Here is a 22,892-nt window from a genome sequence, read left to right as displayed (position 1 = left end):
CAAGTAATAGAAGTGCTTCTGTGCTTCCTCGTTTTAAGTAATAGCGGTCCCCTTCAATATCTCCCCCCAAGTAGTAGTGCTCCCTTTGTATGTCTCGCCAAAGTACTAATAGTCCCTTTTTGTATTCACAAAGTAATGGCAGCCTCTGTGTGATTTCCCCCAAGTTATAGCACTGTAGGTTGTAATCAGCCCATAAATCTATACAAGGAGAGAAGACAACGTCTACACTTTAGTGTCTCCTAAAAGGTTTCTCCTTATTTCCATAAAAGGTATTTTTTTCTATGTGGGAATTTTTGTGATTTTTTTTGTTTTTTTTAAACATCCGCTCATCCTCTTTCTATTCAGGTTCCTGCATCCTAGTATCGTCTGTTGGCATCTTCCATGCCAGAGACCTCTTCTGATGATCTTGCCAAGGATGGATGAGAAGAGGAAGGAGATGGCGGAGAGTATATTAAATCTCACCCTAGAGATCCTCTATCAGCTTACTGGAGAGGTGAGAGATTCTGATGACATCACCTGACATCATTCTTATATATGATAACAGATGGACATGACTAAAAAGGTGACTCTGCAAATATACAGTAATATCATTTATTAGTACGTCTCTCAACAGGATTATACAGTAGTGAAGAAGACCTCTAGTGAGTGCTGGCAGAACTTTGTGTCTGGAGCTTATGGAAGAATCCTGAGCCCAATCACAGGGCCTTCAGCTCACTACCAGATACATGAGGACTTCGATGGGCAGAAGATCCTAGAACATGTCCACAAGATGACAGAGCTGCTGACAGGAGAGGTGACACGGCGGGGAATGGGGGACATTATACAGTAACAGGAGGAGTGTGGAGGATGACTATACATTGTGTGTCTCAGGTTCCTATAAGGTGTGAGGACGTCTCTGTCTATTTCTCCATGGAGGAGTGGGAGTATTTAGAAGGACGCATAGATTTGTACAAGAACATCAAGATGGAGGATCAGCAGCCCCTCATATCACAAGGTAATCTATACATATAAAATGAAATGTCCTGATTGACTGATTCATCAACACAGAGGCGAAACTACTGAAGTTTGAAACATGAAATTTGGACAGTCACTTCTTTGTATAACTTAGAGATCTGCTAAGAAAGGATTTTTTTTTAAATTCAGCCCTTAGGGGTAAAAAGGGGGATCAAACGTTGTATGGGAAAACAATATCTAATGCACCAATGAACTTGAAACTTGGCAAAAATAATCTATTAAACAAATAATTAAACACGCATTTTACCAATTGTTGAAAATACTGACCTAAATATTTACCCGGCTGCTACTAATTCGCACAAACCACCATAAGTGTGAGGTCACGACCTATCAGTCAGATAGTCAGCCGAACTATTAGAATTATTCCCATCACTATCATGAGATAAAATGGTGAAATCACCCCAGTGATTAATCATGTGACCCAATATCTCCTCCTGTTAAATGTTAGCTATTGCTCCCTGATATTAGCCATTTCAGAATGAGGAAAAGATGACTGTAACAAACAAAATCATGTTTACCCTAACGTCTCCACGACAGCACCACCTGAGATTGCCTCCTCCTGATAGGACAGGGACACACAGAGAGGTTTAAAGCTCCTCCTCTCTCCCACCTTCCTCAGTGTTTTTCCTATCCTGTCCTGTAGGCAGGTACCCAGAGAGGTGCTGAGAGCTCTCAGGAGTTCCTGGCATGAAGAGAGAAGAAAAAAGATATTTACTACAGGATCGGAGTCAGCAGGGGCTACTGCTTCCTTCTGGGATGTGGCAGGGGCAGTTCAGCCAGGCTGGATTCCTCCTCACCACAGCCAAGGGTGGCTTCAAGGGAGGGCTGCGCTTGTCTTCTTCTCAACCTCCCAACAATGCTGGTGCATGTAGGCCCGCTGTAGGAGCAGGCGCGGCGCTCACCTAGGTAGGGGCGGAGCCTGTGGGACCATGTGATCGGCGTGATGACACAATTGCGTCGGAGGGCATTAGGTGTGGCTACGCGGCAATGGTGGCAAATTATAACAAGAAATTATATATATATATATATATATATATATATATATATATATATATATATACGGAATCCGAGAGAAGATAGAAGGTGACTTCATAAATCCTGCCATTTACATGATCAGTGTCCATTAGACTGCAGTGCTATTCAGTATGAGTGCTCCAGTACTGGACATCCTTCAACCGACTGCTACCTCTGGTGTTGTAAGTAGCTTGTCGGGTGCATAGTGCGAAAACAAATGTATCTGTGTATATGCATTTATATATCTTTTCCCTGCTGTTGTTTACAAGGGGGAGAAGAATCTAGCCGGGCCAGCAAAATCAAAGCTAAAAAAGTGCGCGGCTTGCACAAACAAATTGCCGCAAGCATATACTAAAACCCTGTGCAAATTATGCATTGATAAAATCATAAAAGAGGAATTTGGGGGATTTATAGAGGACTACTTAAACTCCAAGAAAGTTAAATATTTTCAGATAACAGGGAGCAAACAGATCCCATTGAATCCTCAGACGACAATGATTATAAGAAGTTCCTTTTTAACCCTGAGGACATTGCAGAGCTTATTAAAGCAGTCGGGGCTATCCTCAACATGGTGGAACCCAAAAGGCCACGTACCATCCAAGACAAGGCCTTTGGGGGTTTAGGTGAAGGGTGCAGGCACACCTTTCCGGTCCATTCTAATATGCAAAAATTAATCAAAAAGGAGTGGGGCAAACCTGAAATGGGGCCCTTTACCCCCAGAGGTATCAAGAGGTGCTAGCACCCTTTTCTGAATCAGACTGCGCTGAATGGGAGGAGGTGCCTAAAGTCGACGTTGCAGTGGCGAAGATGGCCAAACGTACATCCCTATCCTTTGAGGATGCCACTCCACTAAAAGATCCTTTGGACTGGAAGGCTGAGAGCCCCCTGAAACAGACGTAAGAGGTGGCCTCTAGCTTGCTCAGGCCAGGATTGGCAGCCATGTGTGTGGCTAGGATGCTCAATGTTTGTTTAAACCAACTAGAGCTCCATATTTCTAATGACCCCATGAGATCAGATCGCAGACACTATCTTCCTGTGCTTAAAATGACAGCAGGTTTTCTGGAGGATGCCTCAGCCGAAACAGTAAAACTATCGGCATGCACAGCAGCCCTGTCCAACTCCACCAGTAGGGTTCTATAGCTGAAGGTCCTGGTCTGGGGACCTGGCCTCTAAAAAAAAAAAAAAAAAGCTGTGCTCCTTACCCTTCCATGGGCAATATCTGTTTGGTCCCGATCTGGAGAGAATCCTGGAAAAGGTGGCAGACAAGAAAATAGGCTTTCCGAAAGAAAAACCGCAGAGGCGAAGACCTCCTTTTCATGCCTCAAGACAACAGTCCGAGCCGTATAGAGGCAAGGGCAAAACATGGGAGCAGAGGAAGAGGCTTCCTCTTCAACCCCTATCAAAGGGAATTTCCCGAATCAAGACCATCCCTGTAGGGCAATACTTGGGGATCTGTGAGAGTGCCTGGATCCCCAAGATTTTAAAAGAAGGGTGCCAGATAGAGCTCCTCTCTCACCCCCCCAAAAAATGTTTTGACTACCTTGGGCTCCATTTAACAATTACACCTACTCTAGAAGAGGGTACGATATTTACTGCGATTACAGATGGTGACTCCAGTCTCCCCAGAGGAAAAGTTTGCAGGCCACTATTCTAGGCTATTTTTATTAAGAAAACCCTGCGGAAAATCCTGCATGATTATAAATTTAAAGCCTATAACCTCCATAAACTACAGGAGGTAAAAATGGAGACAGTAAACTTGGTAGTGAAGGTTATTTAAAAAAAAAAAAAAAAAAAAAAGCATTTATGGCATCCTGAAGGACGCTAATTTATGGCATTCTGAAGGACGCTAATTTTCATGTCCTGATTCACCCCGTATACCAGAAGGTCCTCAGATTTGCTTTTGTTTCTGGAAGGAAAGGTACGCCACTTCCAATTCACTTGCTTGCTATTTGGGATATCATCAGCCCTCTGCTTTTTTACCAAGATTATGGCAGAGCTGGCAGCCAGCCTAAGACAGAGATCCATCCTGATAATTCCATATCAGGACCACATCCTAGTGGTGAAACCAGGGATCTCCTAGTAACGCACCAAGGAAATTGCTGAAGTGGTCAAAAGCCTCACAATCATGTGGACATAGTAGCTGGAGTATTTCATTTCAAAGATAAAGCATTAATGGTATTGTAAACAAAGGGGCATTTGTTTGGAAAAGTGTGTTTTATTTATTCTGTTGAATGGAAAAAGAGAGGTCTTCCTCATAACCACATTTTGTTGTGGCTAAAGTAACACATTTTTCCAAATAAAATAGATGTTATCCTTGTGGAGATACTAAAACCGGAAATAGATCCTCTTCTTCAAGAAATTATCAAGGCGACTATGACCCATGGGCTTTGCAGTAATTTAAACATCAATGCACCCTGTATGAAACAAGGTTGCTGCAGCAAAAAGTATCCTCGACCCCCTTCTGAAAGAAACTCAAACAGGAGATAACGGATACCCCCAGCACCGGCGAAGAGCTCCGAAGGACTGTGGTTTCACCATTGAAATCAATGGTGTACTCCTGGATAACCGCTGGGTTGTGCCTTATAATCCTGTTTTTCATGTACATTTGTTGCCCATATTATCATAGATTTTACAGAACTGCAGTACTCTATTAAATACATGAGTAAATATGTTAATAAAGGCAGCGACCAGGCTTCATTTGGTTTTGAAAATGATAGTGACGAGATCAAATGATATGAAAGTGGTCGATACATTAGCAGTTCTGAGGCGGTGTAGAGAATTCTGGTGTTTCCCATGCATTAAAGGTTTCCAACAGTCGATCATCTCGCTGTGCATTTGGAAAATAGCCAATGTATCTATTTCAATTCAAATGACAACAATAATTTGCTATAGAAGGTTAACAGGCTCCAGAAAAGAACATTTTTTTGACGTATGCAAAAAAAATGATTTTGCAAAAAACTCTTCTTTATGTGAAGGTTCCTTACTTTTCCAATCATAGTAGGAACAGATTTGAGAGGAGAAAACGTGGAAATGACGTCAGTGGCTGGATAGGAGTAAAGGGATCAAGATTTGGACTGAGTATACACCGTCCACCCTAATAAGGCTGAGTGCTATTATCTTCATCTTCTACTTCATGAAATTAGAGGTCCAACGTCATTCCTGGATTAGAAGACTTTTAATGTTCACCTATCAATCAGTCTGTAAGGCTCTAGGCCTGCTAGAGGATGACAAGCACTGAAATGCTACTATGGAAGAAGCCTTTCTTTGGGATTCTCGATTCAGACTATGGGACCTTTTCTCAGTATTAAGATTTTGTCAAGTAAAAGACACTTTATGTGTTTGGGAAGAATACAAAGATAGTATGTGGGAAGACAAAGTGTCATATAGTGTCAGAAATACAGGAAAATGTTCACTATATAATGGATGTTATTTATATTGAAGACAATGTTGTCTTTGTGAGGACAATGCTTAGAACACTATGGCTTACCTCAACCTACAGGGTGTGATACAGTCTTACAAAATAGATTTTACCTTATAAAGATCAGTTACGACACAATTTTCTTGGCACAAATAGTGTCTAATAACGAAGTTCATTAACTGAAGAACAGTTTCAAGTTTACAACCAAATATTAGAAAGTGTTGAGAAGGGTACTGGTAAAATATTTTTCCTGGATGCTCCTGGGGGTACTGGCAAAACATTTGTCCTAAATCTACTACTAGCCAGAATATGGAAAGATCCGTAGGATAGCCTTGGCTGGTGGCTCTTCTGGCATTGCTGTCACATTACTAGATGGAGGTAAGACAGCTCATTCTGCTTTTAAACTGCCCTTATATCTGATGCATGTAGAGACACCTCTGTGCAACATATCAAAGCATCAAAGCAGAGTAATATGGTGCAGGTGCTGAAAGAGACTGAGATAATAGTATAGGATGAATGCACCATGGCTCGTAAAGATGGAGTTGAAGCCCTCGGTAGAACGCTGAAAGATATAAGGGCAAATTATAGCTTAATGGGGGGTGTTACGGGTCTCTTAGCTGGAGACTTTCGAGGCAAACTGTATCAGTCGTGCGCAGGGGAACACGAGCCAACGAAGTAAGATCATGTTTAAAATCTTCAGATTTCTGGCCTCATATTTAGAAGCTCACCATTATAACAAGTATGAGAGTTTTCTTAAGAGGTGATGCCGATGGGCATTTTTCAGAGAGGTTACTTAAAATAGGAGACAGAGAAAACTCTACTCTTGAAGGTAAGATCATCATAACACCAGGGTTAGCCAAAATGGTGACATCTCTTACAGAATTGACTGCTAATGTGTACTCTGGCATCTCTGACATCAACGCGAAGCCCATTAATTGGTTATGCAAGCGTGTGTTTTTAGAATAGACTTGAGGAAGAACTGTTTTTTACATGGTCAGCTCTATGTAGCCTGTTCCAAGCGAGTTCCGCAAGCAGTTTGGTGATCTTTGCACTTGAAAGTAATACTGTGAATGTAGTTTACAAAGAGGTCCTTCACATACTAGATTAGTGATGGACCCCTCATAATACAGATATTATGAGAATGGCTTATGTAATAAAAACAAAACACCAAAGACATTTGATTAAAAAGATAAAGGTTTATAACAAAGGTTAATTAGTGATGGGTTAGCAACATAACAATTATGAAGATCATTACGATTTGTGTAATCTTGAAAGCGCAATACGAATTTCACACAGACAAAGTCCTGGGAAGAAGCTACCGTAGTATACATATATAAGTACACATGTCCTTAAGTATTTGAAGGAGGAGTCCAGTCACTGTATGTGTGTCTTACAGATAGATCCGGTAAGAGAACATCACCAGAGAGCCACCCCAGTGCTCTTGATCCACAGGATTATCCGGTACGTGGAGAAATTCCTTATAATCTGTAGAAAACTGTGAAGGTTTTGCATTCAATACCAAATTGTCCCCAACCCTTTGAGACTAACAATACCTAATGGATCTAAAGCTGCTTTTACATGGAATGATCATCGTTCCAAAAAATTGCTCTATTGTTCAAATTTGAATGATATAGTTCATTGTAAACACAGCCAGCGACTGAACGACGAATGAGAATTTGTTTGCCACTCGTTCGTTTTATGCAGGCACAAAAATCATTGTTTGTTCGTTTCCACATTGTTGCGTGTAAACGGCGATCGTGTAGTCACTCACATTTACTGTATAAACAGGCTGCACGAGCAAATGAGTGAACTCTGTCATTGTTTGCTTGTGTGAATGATAAATACCCTTACAGAAGTTTCTCTCTCCACTGAAACAACTTAAAACACATCTAGCTATGCTGAATGTACATTTCTATGAAGTTCCTGAGGTTGCCTTTGAGCCGCCATCTAATATCTATGTCCAGCCTTTAGGAGACCTGCAGCTGGTTCCCTCATATAACTACTGCTGTCTTGTCATTATTGGTCATCATGCTAATTAATGATCTTTTCCACTCATCTAAAATGTTTCTTGTGACTTCTACAACTGTCTGACTTTTACAGTATTTGTTTCACAGCTTTTCAGTCAGGGTGATGATCTGAAGAATATTGATGCTACAGCCATAGTGGTAAAAGAAGAGGTAAATGTGAGGGGTGATGAGCGGTGGAAGGAGGAGATTCCTACAGGTAACCATCTAGGTGAGTAGTAACCACTGAGTAATGCAGAGAACACTCACATCTACTACTCTTTCATTAGCTGCAACATTTTTGTGCTACATTTTTAAGCTCCGTGTTCTGTCAGATTTTTCAGCAGCGTATTCGCTCATTTAGCCGAAAAAAATGAAATGTGAATGAAAATGTGATATCGCTATAGTAGATAACACATGATGAGCATTTAAATATGGATAGAAAAATACAGCAGGAATATGAACATGAAAGAAGCCTATGTCAGTGAGGCCTATTTCATCATCATCTGCTGTCAGTACGAAGGGAAAAGTATTTCCCCATTTTTAGGACTAAGGATTAGCTGCTGTTAGACTCAAGCTTTGGCAACTTGACTTCATTTAGCATTTTTTTCATTGCTTCTACAATATACTGCAATACCTTCAATAGAATCTTTGATTTTTAACATTCATATATTCAGCCATGCAAGGACAGGGCTTAATGTAGTTAAATACATGGCAGCCCTGGGAGCTTAACTAGGCCCTGGCCTACCATGGCAGCCATTGGTATTTAAAGGGGTTGTCCCGCGCCTAAAGAGAAATTTTTTTTTGCCCAGTCCCCCAGTCCCTGTAAAGGAATACTGCTGCCAGGTGTTATTAAAAAAAAAAAAAAAAATCCCTTACCTGAATCTCCGTTCAGCAACTTTAAAAAATCTTCTTTCCAAGATAGCTGCCGCTGGTCTTCTCCGATGGTGCACCGCGGGTCTTCTCCCATGGTGCACCGTGGACGTTCTTCTGCTGTCTGAGCTCCACTGCCGATTCCAGCCACCTCATTGGCTGATCGGCACCACGTGACGGGGCGGAGCTACGCGATGACGCTGAGAAGGGGGAGGAGCCAGGACGCAGCTCGTGAGCCCGGACCATCCAGAAGAGGATTCCTCTCTGCGCAAGCGTGACTGTTTCGGTGACCAGAGAAGAAGTTTGGTCGTCGCCATTGAGACGGGGACGCCAGCATCGGGAGGGGGTAAGTATATAACTTCTGTATGGCCAATATTTAATGCACGATGTATATTACAAAGTGCATTAATATGGCCATACAGAAGTGCATGGCTGCACTTGCTTCTGTGGGACAACCCCTTTAACGATCGCATCACAGAGTTTGCATTTCGCGATCATAATTGAGAAGAGTTGTAAAAGCACTATTACACATTAGTACTCGACAGCTGTACCAGCGGGAGCGATAGTTGTTCTAGCGATTGGCGGAGCAGCAACAGAAATTCTTCCAGAAACCCGCCTCCAATCACTATAAACAGAAGCTGTTCATAGATGAACTGCTGACTATTTACTTGGCCTGACAGTTGCTTGGTTTTTCTTTCTGCTAAAAACCAAGTGACTCCAGCAAGTGAATGATTTGTTGATGAAATTTGCTGTTTTCAGTGCTAGAGTATATGTTCACTTTAGGTAATACACAACAGGTATCATAGCCTTATCAATCAGGTAGATCAATATCCTAATTATTGATCGACGCATCGAGAAGAATATGAGAAACACTCAGGTGATGTTTCCAAGCTCTTCCGAAGCATTTTATTATTTGCATAGCTTATATAGAAATACAAAGCAGTGGTAATAATTGTCCAACTATCATAAGTAATATAAGTGCACCATTTTTCTCCAGCATTTTGGTGCAATTCACAATCAATGTCTTCTATGATGTTTGCATATACTAGTTCATTTCACATCCCCTCTACAAACTGGTTCTATCCAGCCTGTTCTGCTCTCGACCGTTTAGACTGTTGGAATGCACCTTATCTCCTAGAGAACAAAGAAAACATTAACTCTTTTTGAACAAGTAAAAGAAATGTATACCGTATTTTCCGGACTATAAGGCGCACCGGATTATAAGGCGCACTTTCTATGAGCGCATTATAAGCAATCTTGTTTCATATATAAGGCGCACTGGATTATAAGGCGCAGCACATTAGTGCTGTGCAGGGGCCGGAGAGGCTTCTATCAAGCCTGATAGAAGCCTGTCCGGTCAGATCGCGGTTGCTAGGCAGCCAGGGGCCTTCTGAAAGGCCCTAGGGCTGTCTATGCAGAGCGCCTAGCAAGTCGTGCGCTTGATGGACACTCTGCATAGGCAGCCCTGGGGCCTTTCAGGAGGTCCCCGGCTGCCTAGCAACCGCACAGCGTCCCGCGATCTCATCGTGGGACGCTGTACGGGCCCCCTGAACATCGGTTGCAGGCTGTTCTTACAGCGGGCACCCGGCGGCAGCAGTTCTGATGAGCCGCGCCGCTCGTTAGAACTGTTAACACTTTAAATACCGCTGTCAGAGCGGTATTTAAAGTGTTAACAGTTCTGACAAGCGGCGCGGCTCGTCGGAACTGCTGCCGCCGGGTGCCCGCTGTAAGAACAGCCGGCACCCGACGTTGTATGGAGCAGGATCCACCCGCGATCCCGCTCCATACTACTACTTGTTTGACTTGCGAACAAAACGGACTTGCGAACGGGCTCCCGGAACGGAACCTGTTCGCAAGTCGGGGAGCACCTGGACTGTCGGGTTCATATATAAGGCGCACCGGATTATAAGGCGCACTTTCTATTTCTGAGAAATTCTCAGCATTTTATGTGCGCCTTATAGTCCGGAAAATACGGTAACTTATTTATCTATTTTTTTCCTATTTTCTACATGCTCTGACCATAATGTCACATCTTTCCAAGCAGTGATTTCTATACAAACTGAATCCATGACCATTTGCTTTTGAACTCTTGAACTGTTGAGAAAAAAAAGACAGCCAGTTTGGGCATATCCGCCTTTTAAAACACTTTGGTGCTCCCTAAGCACCACTTGACCATGACCACTGCTGTGGTGGTCATTCAAGTTGTTGTCATGACCTTGCTATGGTCTTTCATTTGTCCCTAGGACAGACTACTGATTGATTCCCATTCTAGATGGGTAATGTCATTCCCGGTACAACACTAACGGAGAACTTTCCGGATAAGTTGTGAACCCGTTAGTCTGGATTCCAATCAGTCTGACAGTTAGACTGATATCTTTTCCACCAGTCTCTCACTATCTTGATACACAACTACAAAGTAAATACCAACACGAAGCTGAAACCAACACAATCCAGCAAAAGTTTGTCTCATACACTGCTGCATTGATGAGTTTTCAGAACACTCACAATAATGGCCCTTTCACACAAGACGACTATCATTCAGAATCATTCAAATTCCTGTGTTGCCATGGGAATTTGAACAATAATCATACCGTGTAAATGTTTGCAACGACTGAACGAGGATTGTTCAGTCCTTCACTTTGTGTATGCAGAAAACTGAAAGACCAGCCGTTACTTATAAACAGCAGTCGTTCACTTCTGAACGACTGTTTACTGTGAATGTAGGCGAGTGGCGATATAATGCTCCCCAGGCCGCTCCGCCTCCATTCTAGCAATGCCAGCACTACTCGCTCCTGTGTAACAGCACTGGAGTGAGCATCACTGTGATGAGCTGCCAGGCATCATTTGCCCAACTGCTTATCCTGTGTAAATGAGCCATAAGCCCCCTTCATACTTTGGTGTTCATGGAGTGTGAAATGCTCCTTATTTTTGGAGTGCCCCACCCTGTGGAATGCTTGCTCTCTTTGAGTATGCAATGGGAAAGATTTGATTCTTTCACAATTTAGTACAACATGTAAATATAAATCTGCCAACTGTGAGGGTGTCTCCAGATTCTGTAACCACATCACCATAGGGAGATATTAAAAGACACAAAGCCAAAGGAGGGGCAGCGCCTTAGGAAGATAAAAAATTGAAAATGGTAGCGTGATGTCACAAGGCAAGTCATCAAATATTTCCTTTTAACTCTGCATACAATCCGTAACATGGAGAGAAGCATATGTGAAAGGAAGAAAAAACAAAATTAGGGGTAAAAAATAGATTAGAATATTATATACACACCAAAGTAGTAACGGTAAAAGAAAATGAACTGTGGTACTTACGAGGAAGGGGGAGGTCCCCTTTTGGTTGGAAGTAAGGCAGACCTCCTGCCTTCAGCCCAAAGATGGTACATGGATAACTTCCAAATGGTTCTGTAAGTTTTTCTTTATTTCGTAGAAATTGTAGAGGAATAACAGACAGCAATGTGTTCCAGCGTAAACAAACTTTTTCAATAATAGGTAAATAGCACAAGTATTTATATTGTACATATGACAATTCCTCACCAGAAATGAGTTGTCCAGGTGATCCCCGGCTGTTCGGGCGCGGGGGGAAGTTACGCCACTCCGGCGTCTCACATGACATGCTGGGGGAGGGCTATCCCCCCTATGGAACACATATGCATTCGATTTGGTGACGGTGCATGGTGTGATATATCACTGGTGGAGAGTGCCGTGAATGCGTGCCTCCTATCCAGCCGAGATCACATGATTGAATTCAACTAGTTTTATTGGCAAACATGAACAGTGGACAATATTAGAAGAAGTGTAGGATGCAAACAATCATTATGGATAAATACATAGATAAATATGCAGAGTTTTGATCCATTGGTGCCATATTGCATATAAAAGCTAATAGATAGCATTCTATGTAAAACATTAAATATACTAAAATCTGAAATACATGCTATGGAATTATAAGCTTGATTCTATGCTAACTAGAGATGAGCGAGTGTACTCGGAAAAGCACTACTCGCTCGAGTAATTTGCTTTATCCGAGTATCGCTGTGCTCGTCCCTGAAGATTCGGGTGCCGCTGCGGCTGACAGGTGAGTCGCAGCGGAGAGCAGGGGAGAGCGGGCGGGAGAGAAAGATCTCCCCTCCGTTCCTCCCCGCTCTCCCCTGCAGCTCCCCGCTCCGTGCCGGCACCCGAATCTTCAGGGACGAGCACAACGATACTCGGATAAAGCAAATTACTCGAGCGAGTAGTGCTTTTCCGAGTACGCTCGCTCATCTCTAATGCTAACCTAAAATCGTCTATATGAAACATGAATATTATAAAATATAAATATGATGCTAAAAATACATAATAAAATACGAAATCTAAATCTATATATATAAAATTGAATGTATGCGTGTCTGTCTGTCTGTGTGTCTGTCTGTCTGCGTGTCTGTTTGTCCTTTATGCACTACTACACCATTCATCCGATCGCCATGAAACTTTGGGAAGTTGTCAAGTACACTCCTGGGAAGATTATAGGCATAGTACAACTATCCTTCGATAAATGGCGCGCATGCAAACGTCGTTGACAGTTACGACCCCCCCCCACGTAGAACGTTCGATTTCCATCATTGCCACTAATTCTCTCACTTTCCAATGTCATAGAAACTTGAAATTTGGCACGAGCATTGATTATGTCATGAATAGGAAAAGTTATTAGGTCCCAACTCGATTATTCAATTCTAAACGCCAAAAAATTAGCGTCCAAATTTTACGTACGGAATGTAATTTTCTCGCTTCCCAATGTCATAAAAACTTGAAATTTGGCACGAGCATTGATTATGTCATAAATAGGAAAAGCTCATGGGTCCCAACTCGATTATTCAATTCTAAGCGCAAAAGAATTAGCGTCCAAATTTTACGTACGGAATCTAATTCTCTCACTTCCCAATATCATAGAAACTTGAGATTTGGCATGAGCATTGATTATGTCATAAGTAGGAAAAGTTAATAGGTCCCAACTCGATTATTCAATTCTAAGCGCAAAAGAATTAGCATCCAACTTTTATGTACGGAATTTAATTCTCTCACTTCCCGTTGTAATTTGGCACGAGCATTGATTATGTCATAAATAGGAAAAGTTAATGGGTCCCAACTCGATTATTCAATTCTAAGCGCAAAAGAATCAGCGTCCAACTTTTACATACTGAATCTAATTCTCTTACTTCCCAATGTCATAGAAACTTCAAATTTGGCACGAGCATTGATTATATCATAAATAGGAAAAGCTAATGGGTCCCAACTCGATTATTCAATTCTAAGCGCAAAAGAATTAGCGTCCAAACTTTACGTACGGAATCTAATTCTCTCACTTCCCAATGTCATAGAAACCTGAAATTTGGCACAAGCATTAATTATGTCAAAAATAGGATAAGTTAATGGGTCCCAACTCGATTATTCAGTTCTAAGCGCAAAAGAATTAGTGTCCAAATTTTACGTACGGAATCTAATTCTCTCACTTCCTGATGTCATCTATATATATAAAAATGAATGTCTGTCTGTCTGTCTTTTATGCATTACTACACCATTCATCCAATCACCATGAAGCTTTGGGAAGTTGAGTACACTCCTGGGAAGATTACTGGCATAGTACAACTATCCTACGATAGGTGGCGCGCGTGCGAGCATCGACGACAATTATGCCCCCAAGACAAAGATCATTTGATTTCCATCTCAAGCACAAAAGCAAAAGGCATTACGAGCAACCGTGTTCAACTACAAAATGATGCATCCGCCGAACGTTTCGCAAGACAATTGCTGGATATTGATAATGCTGAGGTAAAATGAAAGTTGTGCTGTGATTGGTTGCTATTTCTTAAACTGCTGAGGCAGCATGAAAGCTGTGCTGTAATTGGTTGTTATTAGAGATGAGCGAACGTACTCGGTAAGGGCGATTTCGCAATCGAGCACCGCGATTTTCGAGTACTTCACTACTCGGGTGAAAAGTACTCGGGTGCGCTGTGGGTGAGCGGGGGGTTGCAGTGGGGAGTGGGGGGGAGAGGGAGAAAGAGAGGGCTCCCCCCCGTTCCCCGCTGCTACCCCCCACTCCCCTCTGCAAGCCCCCGCCCCACAGCGCACCCGAGTACTTTTCACCCGAGTAGTGAAGTACTCGAAAATCGCGGTGCTCGATTGCGAAATCGCCCTTACTGAGTACGTTCGCTCATCTCTAGTTGTTATATATTATACCGCTGAGGCAACATTAAAAACTGTGCTGTGATTGATTTCTACTTCTTATACTACTGAGGTTACATGAAAGCTGTGCTGTGATTGGTTGCTATATATTATACCGCTGAGGTAAAATGAATGCTGCGCTGTGATTGGTTGCTATTTTTTATATTGCTGAGGCAGAATAAAAGTTGCGCTGTGATTGGTTGTTATTTCTCTTACTGCTGAGGTAACATAAAAGCTGCGCTGTGATGGGTTGTTATATTTTATACTGCTGAGGTAAAATGTAAGCTGCTCTCTGATTGGTTGTTATATATTATACCACTGAGGTAACATGAAAGCTGCGCTGTGATAAGTTGTTATCTAGATATATAAAAACAAATGTATGTATGTCTGTCTGTCTTCGCAGCAACGTGCGACGGGTAAGCTAGTAATATATAAAATAAACGTGTAAGAATATTCAATGTCAATATTCCTGACATAAAATTCATAAGGAATGTGGATTTAAAAAAATGAAATGCACTATTCATATTTACGCACAACAGTACATATTAAAAGATATATATATATATATCTTCTGTAAGTACATATTAAAATTTAGATTTTTTTCTAATACTTCATTCAATCCTGTTGGACTAAAGTTTTCAACCTAAATACCCAAAACCTCTCTCGAACTCTCAAACAAGAGAGTGATTTCAGGAAAAGCTGTTCTAGTGGGGTCACTCAGAGATTTTTCATATCACTGTTGTGCTTTTCTAAAAATAATGCCCCAATGGGGCAAAACTTATCTATATATTTATCCTTACTGATTGTTTGCACCCTTCACTTCTCCTAATGTTGTCCACTGTTCATGTTTGCCAATAAAACTAGTTGAATTCAATCATGTAATCTCGGCTGGATAGGAGGGACGCATTCACGTCACACTGCACCAGCGGTATCACATGACACCATGCACCGTCAGCAAATGGAACGCATATGCGTTCCATAGAGCGGACAGCCCTCCCCAGGATGTAATGTGAGACCCCAGAGTGACGTAATTTGCGTCCGAACAGCCGGGGGGCATCATCTGCACAACTAATTTCAAGTGAGTTATTCTCATATCTACATTATAAATGCTTGTCCTATTTACCTATCATGGTAAACTTGAGAAAGGTGTGCTGTTCATGCCGAAACGCATTGCTGTCTGTTATCCCTCTACAATGTGAAGTAAAGAAAAAATTCTATAACCATTTGGAAGTTATCCACAAACTATCTTTGGGCTGAAGGCAGGAGGTCTGCCTTACTTCCAACCAAAAGGGGACGTTCTCCTTCCTAGTGAGTACCACAATTCATTTCCTTTTTCTGGTACCGCTTGAACGCATATGTAATATTCCAATCCATAGGGAGATATTGGATCCTTATATGTAACTTTAAGGATATTTTGATCCTGCTTGTATAACAAACACTTCAAACACAGTCCGGACATAGTTATTTCATCCACATAAAGTACACCGAATTCAGCCATTGACAATTCGGAAAGTTAAATAGAAACCGAGGTCTTTACCTTTTCCCAGGACAGCAGAAGCAGAGCAAACACGTAAGCACAAGAATCTTTCTCACCACAGTTTTGTGTTTGGTAGCTGCTGTCCTGACACCTTGACAGACCCTAGTACCATCCACTTGCCCGCATATTCTTCACCAAGATGTCAGAGTATAGGTTTAATTTAGGTGATACTCAATGGGTATCGTAACCTTATCAATCAGGTTATCCTAAATATTAATTGATGCATCAGAGAAGAATATGATTATAGGCTCTTACGTTGCTTTCAATTTCTGGTCATTGTTACAAGGCTTGTATAAAGAGTCTAACATTGATTTTCGGGATTGCTGCCTTACAATAGGTAGCACTGTGGAGGTATTGTTTCATCTCCCTTATTTGCATATTGACCAGAGGAGCATGAATGGCCTTGGAGGATAATATCCAGAAGTCAAGTGAATTTTATTAACCCTGGGGGGATGACATGCAAAAACAACTGCTAGATTACTCTTACACCAGCAATAACGCGGGCAATGATTGCCCCGCGTAAAGGTACCTTAGCTGTCAAACACCTGTGATTATAGCTAGCAGGTGTCCTCTACTTCAAACAACCAGCACCCACTGAGTAAGCAGTAGGCTTGTCTACTGAGCACACTTCATATTCACCCTTCACCTCTGTGATTTACATGTAAGCCATAGAGGGGGAATGGGTTAATTGACATTTGCTTCAAACCTTCAAATTGTATAGAACTTTTATATACAAATATAAAATTTAAATATATATTTCTTGTATTCAAGAATAAATTCATTTTGTTTGCAGATGCCAGTACCAGAGGCCATAGGGAACATCTGATGTCTTTAGATCTTAAAACAGAGGACTGCAATATTGCACAAACTACATTAGAAGAGCTCACTCTTATCTCAGATAAACCCTCAGCCCTGCACAGCAAAAATCTATCATCTGATCGTTCCACACAGATCCTGTCTTCTGATGTATCACAGACTGTTGAGTCAGATAAAAGTAACAGCCATCACGCTGAACGTCAAAAAACTCCCACACCGGAGAAGCTATTTTTAAGTTCAGAAAGTGGAAGATATTTTATAGATAAATCAGATCTTGTTCCACATAAGAGAAGCCACAAAGGGGCGAAGCCATTTTCATGTTCAGAATGTGCTCAATGTTTTTCTCTGAAATCAACTCTTTATGTGCATCGAAGAATTCACACAGGAAAAAAGCCATATTCATGTTCAGAATGTGGGAAATGTTTTACAATGAAATCAAATCTTGTTAAACATCGAATAACTCACACAGGGGTAAAGCCATATTCATGTTCAGAATGTGGGAAATGTTTTACTATGAAATCAAATCTTGTTGCGCATCAGAGAACTCACACGGGGGAGAAACCATTTTCATGCTCAGAATGTGGGAAATGTTTTTCAAAGAAATTAGATCTTGTTACACATCAGAGTACTCACACTGGAGAGAAACCATTTTCATGCTCAGAATGTGGAAGATGTTTTGCTGCAAAATCACGTCTTGTTAGACATCAAAGAACTCACACAGGAGTGAAGCCATTTTCATGTTCAGAATGTGGGAAATGTTTTACCGTGAAAGCAGGTCTTATTGCTCATCAGAAAACTCACACAGGGGAGAAACCATTTTCATGCTTGGAATGTGGAAGATGTTTTGTTGTGAAAGCACATCTTGTTAGACATCAGATTACTCACACAGAAGAGAAGCCATTTTCATGTTCAGAATGTGGGAAATATTTTAGACTGAAATCACATCTTGTTAGACATCAGATTACTCACACAGAAGAGAAGCCATTTTCATGTTCAGAATGTGGGAAATGTTTTAGACTGAAATCACATCTAGTTAGACATCAGAGTACTCACACAGGCGAGAAGCCATTTTCATGTCCTGAGTGTGGGAAGTGTTTTACAATGAAAGAGGATATTATTAGACATTGCAGAACGCACACAGAGGAGAAACCCTGTGCATGCTTAGAATGTGGAAGATGTTTTCTTGTGAAATCACATCTTGTTAGACATCAGAGAACTCACACAGGAGAGAAGCCATTTTCATGTCCTGAGTGTGGTAAATGTTTTACAATAAAAGCGCATCTTGTTAGACATCAGAAAACTCATACAGGTGAGAAACCATTTTCATGTTCAGAATGTGAGAAATGTTTTATACTGAAATCACATCTTGTCAGACATCAGAGAACTCACACAGGAGAGAAGCCATTTTCATGTTCTGAGTGTGGGAAATGTTTTACAATGAAAGCAGATCTTATTAGACATCAGAGAACTCACACAGAGGAGAAACCATTTTCATGCTCAGAATGTGGAAAATGTTTTCCTGTGAAATCTCATCTTGTTAGACATCAGAGAACTCACACAGGGGAGAAGCCATTTTCATGTCCTGAGTGTGGGAAATGTTTTACAATGAAAGAGGATCTTGTTTTACATCAGAGAATTCACACAGGAGAAAAGCGATTTTCATGTTCAGAATGTGGGAAATGTTTTACAATGAAAACAGATCTTGTTAGACATCAGAGAACTCACACAGGTGAGAAACCATTTTCATGCTCAGAATGTGGAAGATGTTTTGCTGTGAAATCGCATCTTGTTAGACATCAGACAATTCACACAGGAGAGAAGCCATTTTCATGTTCAGAATGTGGGAAATGTTTTATTCAGAAATCAGGACTTGTGAAACATCGTAGATCTCACTCGAAGACCTTTTCCTGACGTTAATTACGGAAATGCTTTATTCTGGAATCAAGTCTTGTTGTACATAAGAGAAGTCACACAGAAGAGGTCATATACAGTGATTCCTACTAAAGACGTTTTTTCAGGGGACCAAGCAAATTAAACTTTTTAAGAGGGAACACTTATTAAGCAGAGTCCCTGTTAAGACAGTTTTAATGGTAATACATTAACTAAACTTCTTAAGGGGGAAATGCCAAAAAAATAACTATTGAAGGCGGCAATAATATTTGATTGAGAGTTGAGGTCCATTTACATTCAACGATTATCATGAAAATTCGATCAAATGAGTGATAATCGTTACGTATAAACACAGTCATGGTGCGCTTTTTGGCTGAACGATGATTTTAAGGTGAGCTTAAAATCTATCATTCAGCCGCAAAGAGAGAACACAGGCCGCACGCTGTGTTCTGAGCGAATGCTGAGATATTACATTGTATTCTGCCAACAGCCCAAGCGAGAACAATGCAGCTGTGTGCAGAGCCCAGCCCTGGAGGCCCTTTACATGCAAATGAAGCTGATAAAGTATTAATGTACATTAGTGTTCAGTTTCATTTTATACAAAATAATCGCTTAAACTTTCAGTCATTTGAAAGATTGTCTTTGTGTGTAAATGGGCCTTTAATTAGGAGATGTGGCCAGAGCCTAATTAAATTTGTGTAATCACAGCACTCCAGGACAAATTCTAGGTACTTATCAACAGGACTTTCTGCTCCCATTGATTCACCTGACCTAGAAGGGAAAAGAAGCTCCCGGATTCGTCAAGGGGCTCTGATTAGAGAAGACTCTGGAAATTCCCTTAGCACGTGTGCAGTGGAGACCTATGTCGCACTTAGTAAATATAAAGCATTATAAAAGTACTTTAAGTTTAGAACATAGCAACCCCATGAGAAATGCATGTGTTGCTGTGATTATGGATTGCATTGGTAAAAAAAAATTGGTATAAAATACCTTATATGGGAAAATTCTTTTCCCGGAACTTACAAAATGCCACTTCTTAACTAAGAAAACGTCTTAAGTAAAAACATTTTAGGTGGGAAAAAATTACATTGATCTTATGAACAAACATTCAGGACCATGACAAATCGACTTCTTAGGCAGGAAAACATATTAAGTGGGAACTTCTTAAGTGGGAATCACTGTATTTATATTCAGAATGTGGGGAATATTTTACCAAGCAATCATATTTTTTAGACATAAGAGAGCTCATGCTCAGGCAAAGCCAATTTTAGGTCCTGAATGTGGGAAATGTTTTACTATGTAATCAGATCTAGTTAGGCCCTCTGTCCACGGCAGTGCATTGCTATGGAAAGTGCCGACACCTGTCTACAAGCAGAGAATCATTGCGATTCTCCGCTCGCAGCGGGCAATTTGCAGCAGTCCTACCTGTTGGTCTACTGGACAAGATACTCTTAGCACTGCTTGGCTTCCCCAGTTGCTAGTTCAGAGTCGACTTCCCAGTAATGTACCTGGTAACATGTAAGCTGCAACCTCTTAGCTAATAATGTGATATAAGATGTAACCCTTATACTTGACTAGTGACGTGATGTTAGCTGCAACCTTTATCCTTTGTATATAGCTATTTTCCTATGTACATACACTACCGTTCAAAAGTTTGGGGTCACCCAAACAATTTTGTGTTTTCCATGAAAAGTCACACTTATTCACCACCATGCGTTGTGAAATGAATAGAAAATAGAGTCAAGACATTGACAAGGTTAGAAATAATGATTTGTATTTGAAATAACATTGTTTTTTACATCAAACTTTGCTTTCGTCAAAGAATCCTCCTTTTGCAGCAATTACAGCATTGCACACCTTTGACATTCTAGCTGTTAATTTGTTGAGGTAAGCTTGTGAAATTGCACCCCACGCTTCTAGAAGCATCTCCCACAAGTTGGATTGGTTGGATGGGCACTTCTGGCGTACCATATGGTCAAGCTGCTCCCACAACAGCTCAATGGGGTTCAGATCTGGTGACTGCGCTGGCCACTCCATTACCGATAGAATACCAGCTGCCTGCTTCTGCTGTAAATAGTTCTTGCACAATTTGGAGGTGTGTTTAGGGTCAATGTCCTGTTGTAGGATGAAATTGGTTCCAATCAAGCGCTGTCCACTGGGTATGGCATGGCGTTGCAAAATGGAGTGATAGCCTTCCTTATTCAGAATCCCTTTTACCCTGTACAAATCTCCCACCTTACCAGCACCAAAGCAACCCCAGACCATCACATTACCTCCACCATGCTTAACAGATGGCGTCAGGCATTCTTCCAGCATCTTTTCATTTGTTCTGCGTCTCACAAACGTTCTTCTTTGTGATCCAAACACCTCAAACTTGGATTCATCCGTCCACAACACTTTTTTCCAGTCTTCCTCTGTCCAATGTCTGTGTTCTTTTGCCCATCTTAATCTTTTTCTTTTATTGGCCAGTCTCAGATATGGCTTTTTCTTTACCACTCTGCCCTGAAGCCCAAAATCCCGCAGCCGCCTCTTCACTGTAGATGTTGACACTGGTGTTTTGCGGGTACTATTTAATGAAGATGCCAGTTGGGTACCTGTGAGGCGTCTGTTTCTCAAACTAGAGACTCTAATGTGCTTATCTTCTTGCTTAGTTGTGCAACGCGGCCTCCCACTTCTTTTTCTACTCTGGTTAGAGCCTGTTTGTGCTGTCCTCTGAAGGGAGTAGTACACACCGTTGTAGGAAATCTTCAATTTCTTAGCAATTTCTCGCATGGAATAGCCTTCATTTCTAAGAACAAGAATAGACTGTCGAGTTTCAGATGAAAGTTCTCTTTTTCTGGCCATTTTGAGAGTTTAATTGACCCCACAAATGTGATGCTCCAGAAACTCAATCTGCTCACAGGAAGGTCAGTTTTGTAGCTTCTGTAACGAGCTAGACTGTTTTCAGATGTGTGAACATGATTGCACAAGGGTTTTCTAATCATCAATTTGCCTTCTGAGCCAATGAGCAAACACATTGTACCATTAGAACACTGGAGTGATAGTTGCTGGAAATGGGCCTCTATTCACCTTTGTAGATTTTGCACAAAAAACCAGGCATTTGCAGCTAGAATAGTCATTTACCACATTAGCAATGTATAGAGTGCATTTGTTTAAAGTTAGGACTAGTTTAAAGTTATCTTCATTGAAAAGTACAGTGCTTTTCCTTCAAAAATGAGGACATTTCAATGTGACCCCAAACTTTTGAACGGTAGTGTAAATATAATAATCACCACTGTGTTCGATTATCACTTAATTTTAATAAATTATTATTGTTTAACCTTCCATATTGTCGTACTTTCTTTTAAGCCTTGCTTCTTACAGCAATACAGTTTTAGGGCTTTTACTAGAGATGAGCCGAGCTTTTTGTAATGCTCGAGAGCTCGGCTCAAGTAACGAACCCCATTGAAGTCAATAGGAGACTCGAGCATTTTTCAAGTTTCCCCATGCTCTGCATTGTTTTCAATGGAGCTGCAGTTGCTGACGGCGGCTCCATTGAAAACAATGGTCTGCCCTCACCCCTGAATTGTTTTTCATGGAAGGGCTTTACATATAAGCCCTTCCCTGAAAAACAAGAATTTTAGTGTTTAAAAAAAACAAAAAACAAACAAAAATCTTACCCTCCGCCGCGGCCATGTCCCCGCGGGGATGAACACATCTGCCGTATGCGGCAGATGTTTCCTTGATCCCTGCTAGTAAAAAGAATTCCCTGCTGCTACATCTGCCACATCTGTGACAGACGCAGCAGAGGAATTCTTCAATTCCCTACCGCAGCTGTCACATATGACAGCTGCGGTAGAGGATCCTGCTGCCAGGCTACCAGTAAGTGGATTTCAGGGAAGGGCTTTAAATATAAGCCCTTCCCTGAAAAACCATGAAAAATAGTGTAAAAAAAAAATACATATTCACCTTCCTTCAGCCGCTGGGGCTCAGGTGCGTCCTTTCTGCGCTGCCCCAGGCTCTGTAGTGCTGAACGAATGACAGGCAAGAGCTGCCTGTGATTGGCTGAGCGCCTCAGCCAATCACAATCAGCTCTTTCAGCAGGTGGGGATTTTACCCCAAGCGTCTGGATAATGGAATTT

At 41.4% G+C, this 22,892-nt stretch overlaps 1 protein-coding gene across 1 annotated transcript; it reads left to right on the top strand.

Annotated features, from left to right (window-relative positions):
• The first annotated feature begins 345 nt into the window (after positions 1–345).
• LOC136574165 (zinc finger protein 665-like) lies at positions 346–20,713 on the top strand. The gene is made up of 6 exons (XM_066574995.1): positions 346–493; positions 614–793; positions 871–994; positions 6,843–6,907; positions 7,561–7,681; positions 16,859–20,713. The coding sequence occupies exons 1-6, from the start codon at positions 401–403 to the stop codon at positions 18,790–18,792; spliced, it is 2,517 nt and encodes an 838-aa protein (XP_066431092.1). The 5' UTR covers positions 346–400; the 3' UTR covers positions 18,793–20,713.
• Positions 20,714–22,892: the final 2,179 nt, after the last annotated feature.

Source organism: Eleutherodactylus coqui, chromosome 1 (genome assembly GCF_035609145.1).
Source record: "Eleutherodactylus coqui strain aEleCoq1 chromosome 1, aEleCoq1.hap1, whole genome shotgun sequence".
Lineage (NCBI taxonomy): Eukaryota > Metazoa > Chordata > Amphibia > Anura > Eleutherodactylidae > Eleutherodactylus > Eleutherodactylus coqui.
Note: the sequence above shows the minus strand (reverse complement) of the source record. Positions and strands in the feature narration are given on the sequence as shown.

Excerpts from the sequence above, each read along its gene's own strand:
- LOC136574165 (XM_066574995.1), top strand. The coding sequence starts at position 401 with ATGATCTTGCCAAGGATGGATGAGAAGAGGAAGGAGATGGCGGAGAGT. Across the intron at positions 494-613 it reads TCTATCAGCTTACTGGAGAG|GATTATACAGTAGTGAAGAA; the intron begins GTGAGAGATTCT and ends GTCTCTCAACAG. Across the intron at positions 995-6,842 it reads GCAGCCCCTCATATCACAAG|ATAGATCCGGTAAGAGAACA; the intron begins GTAATCTATACA and ends TGTGTCTTACAG.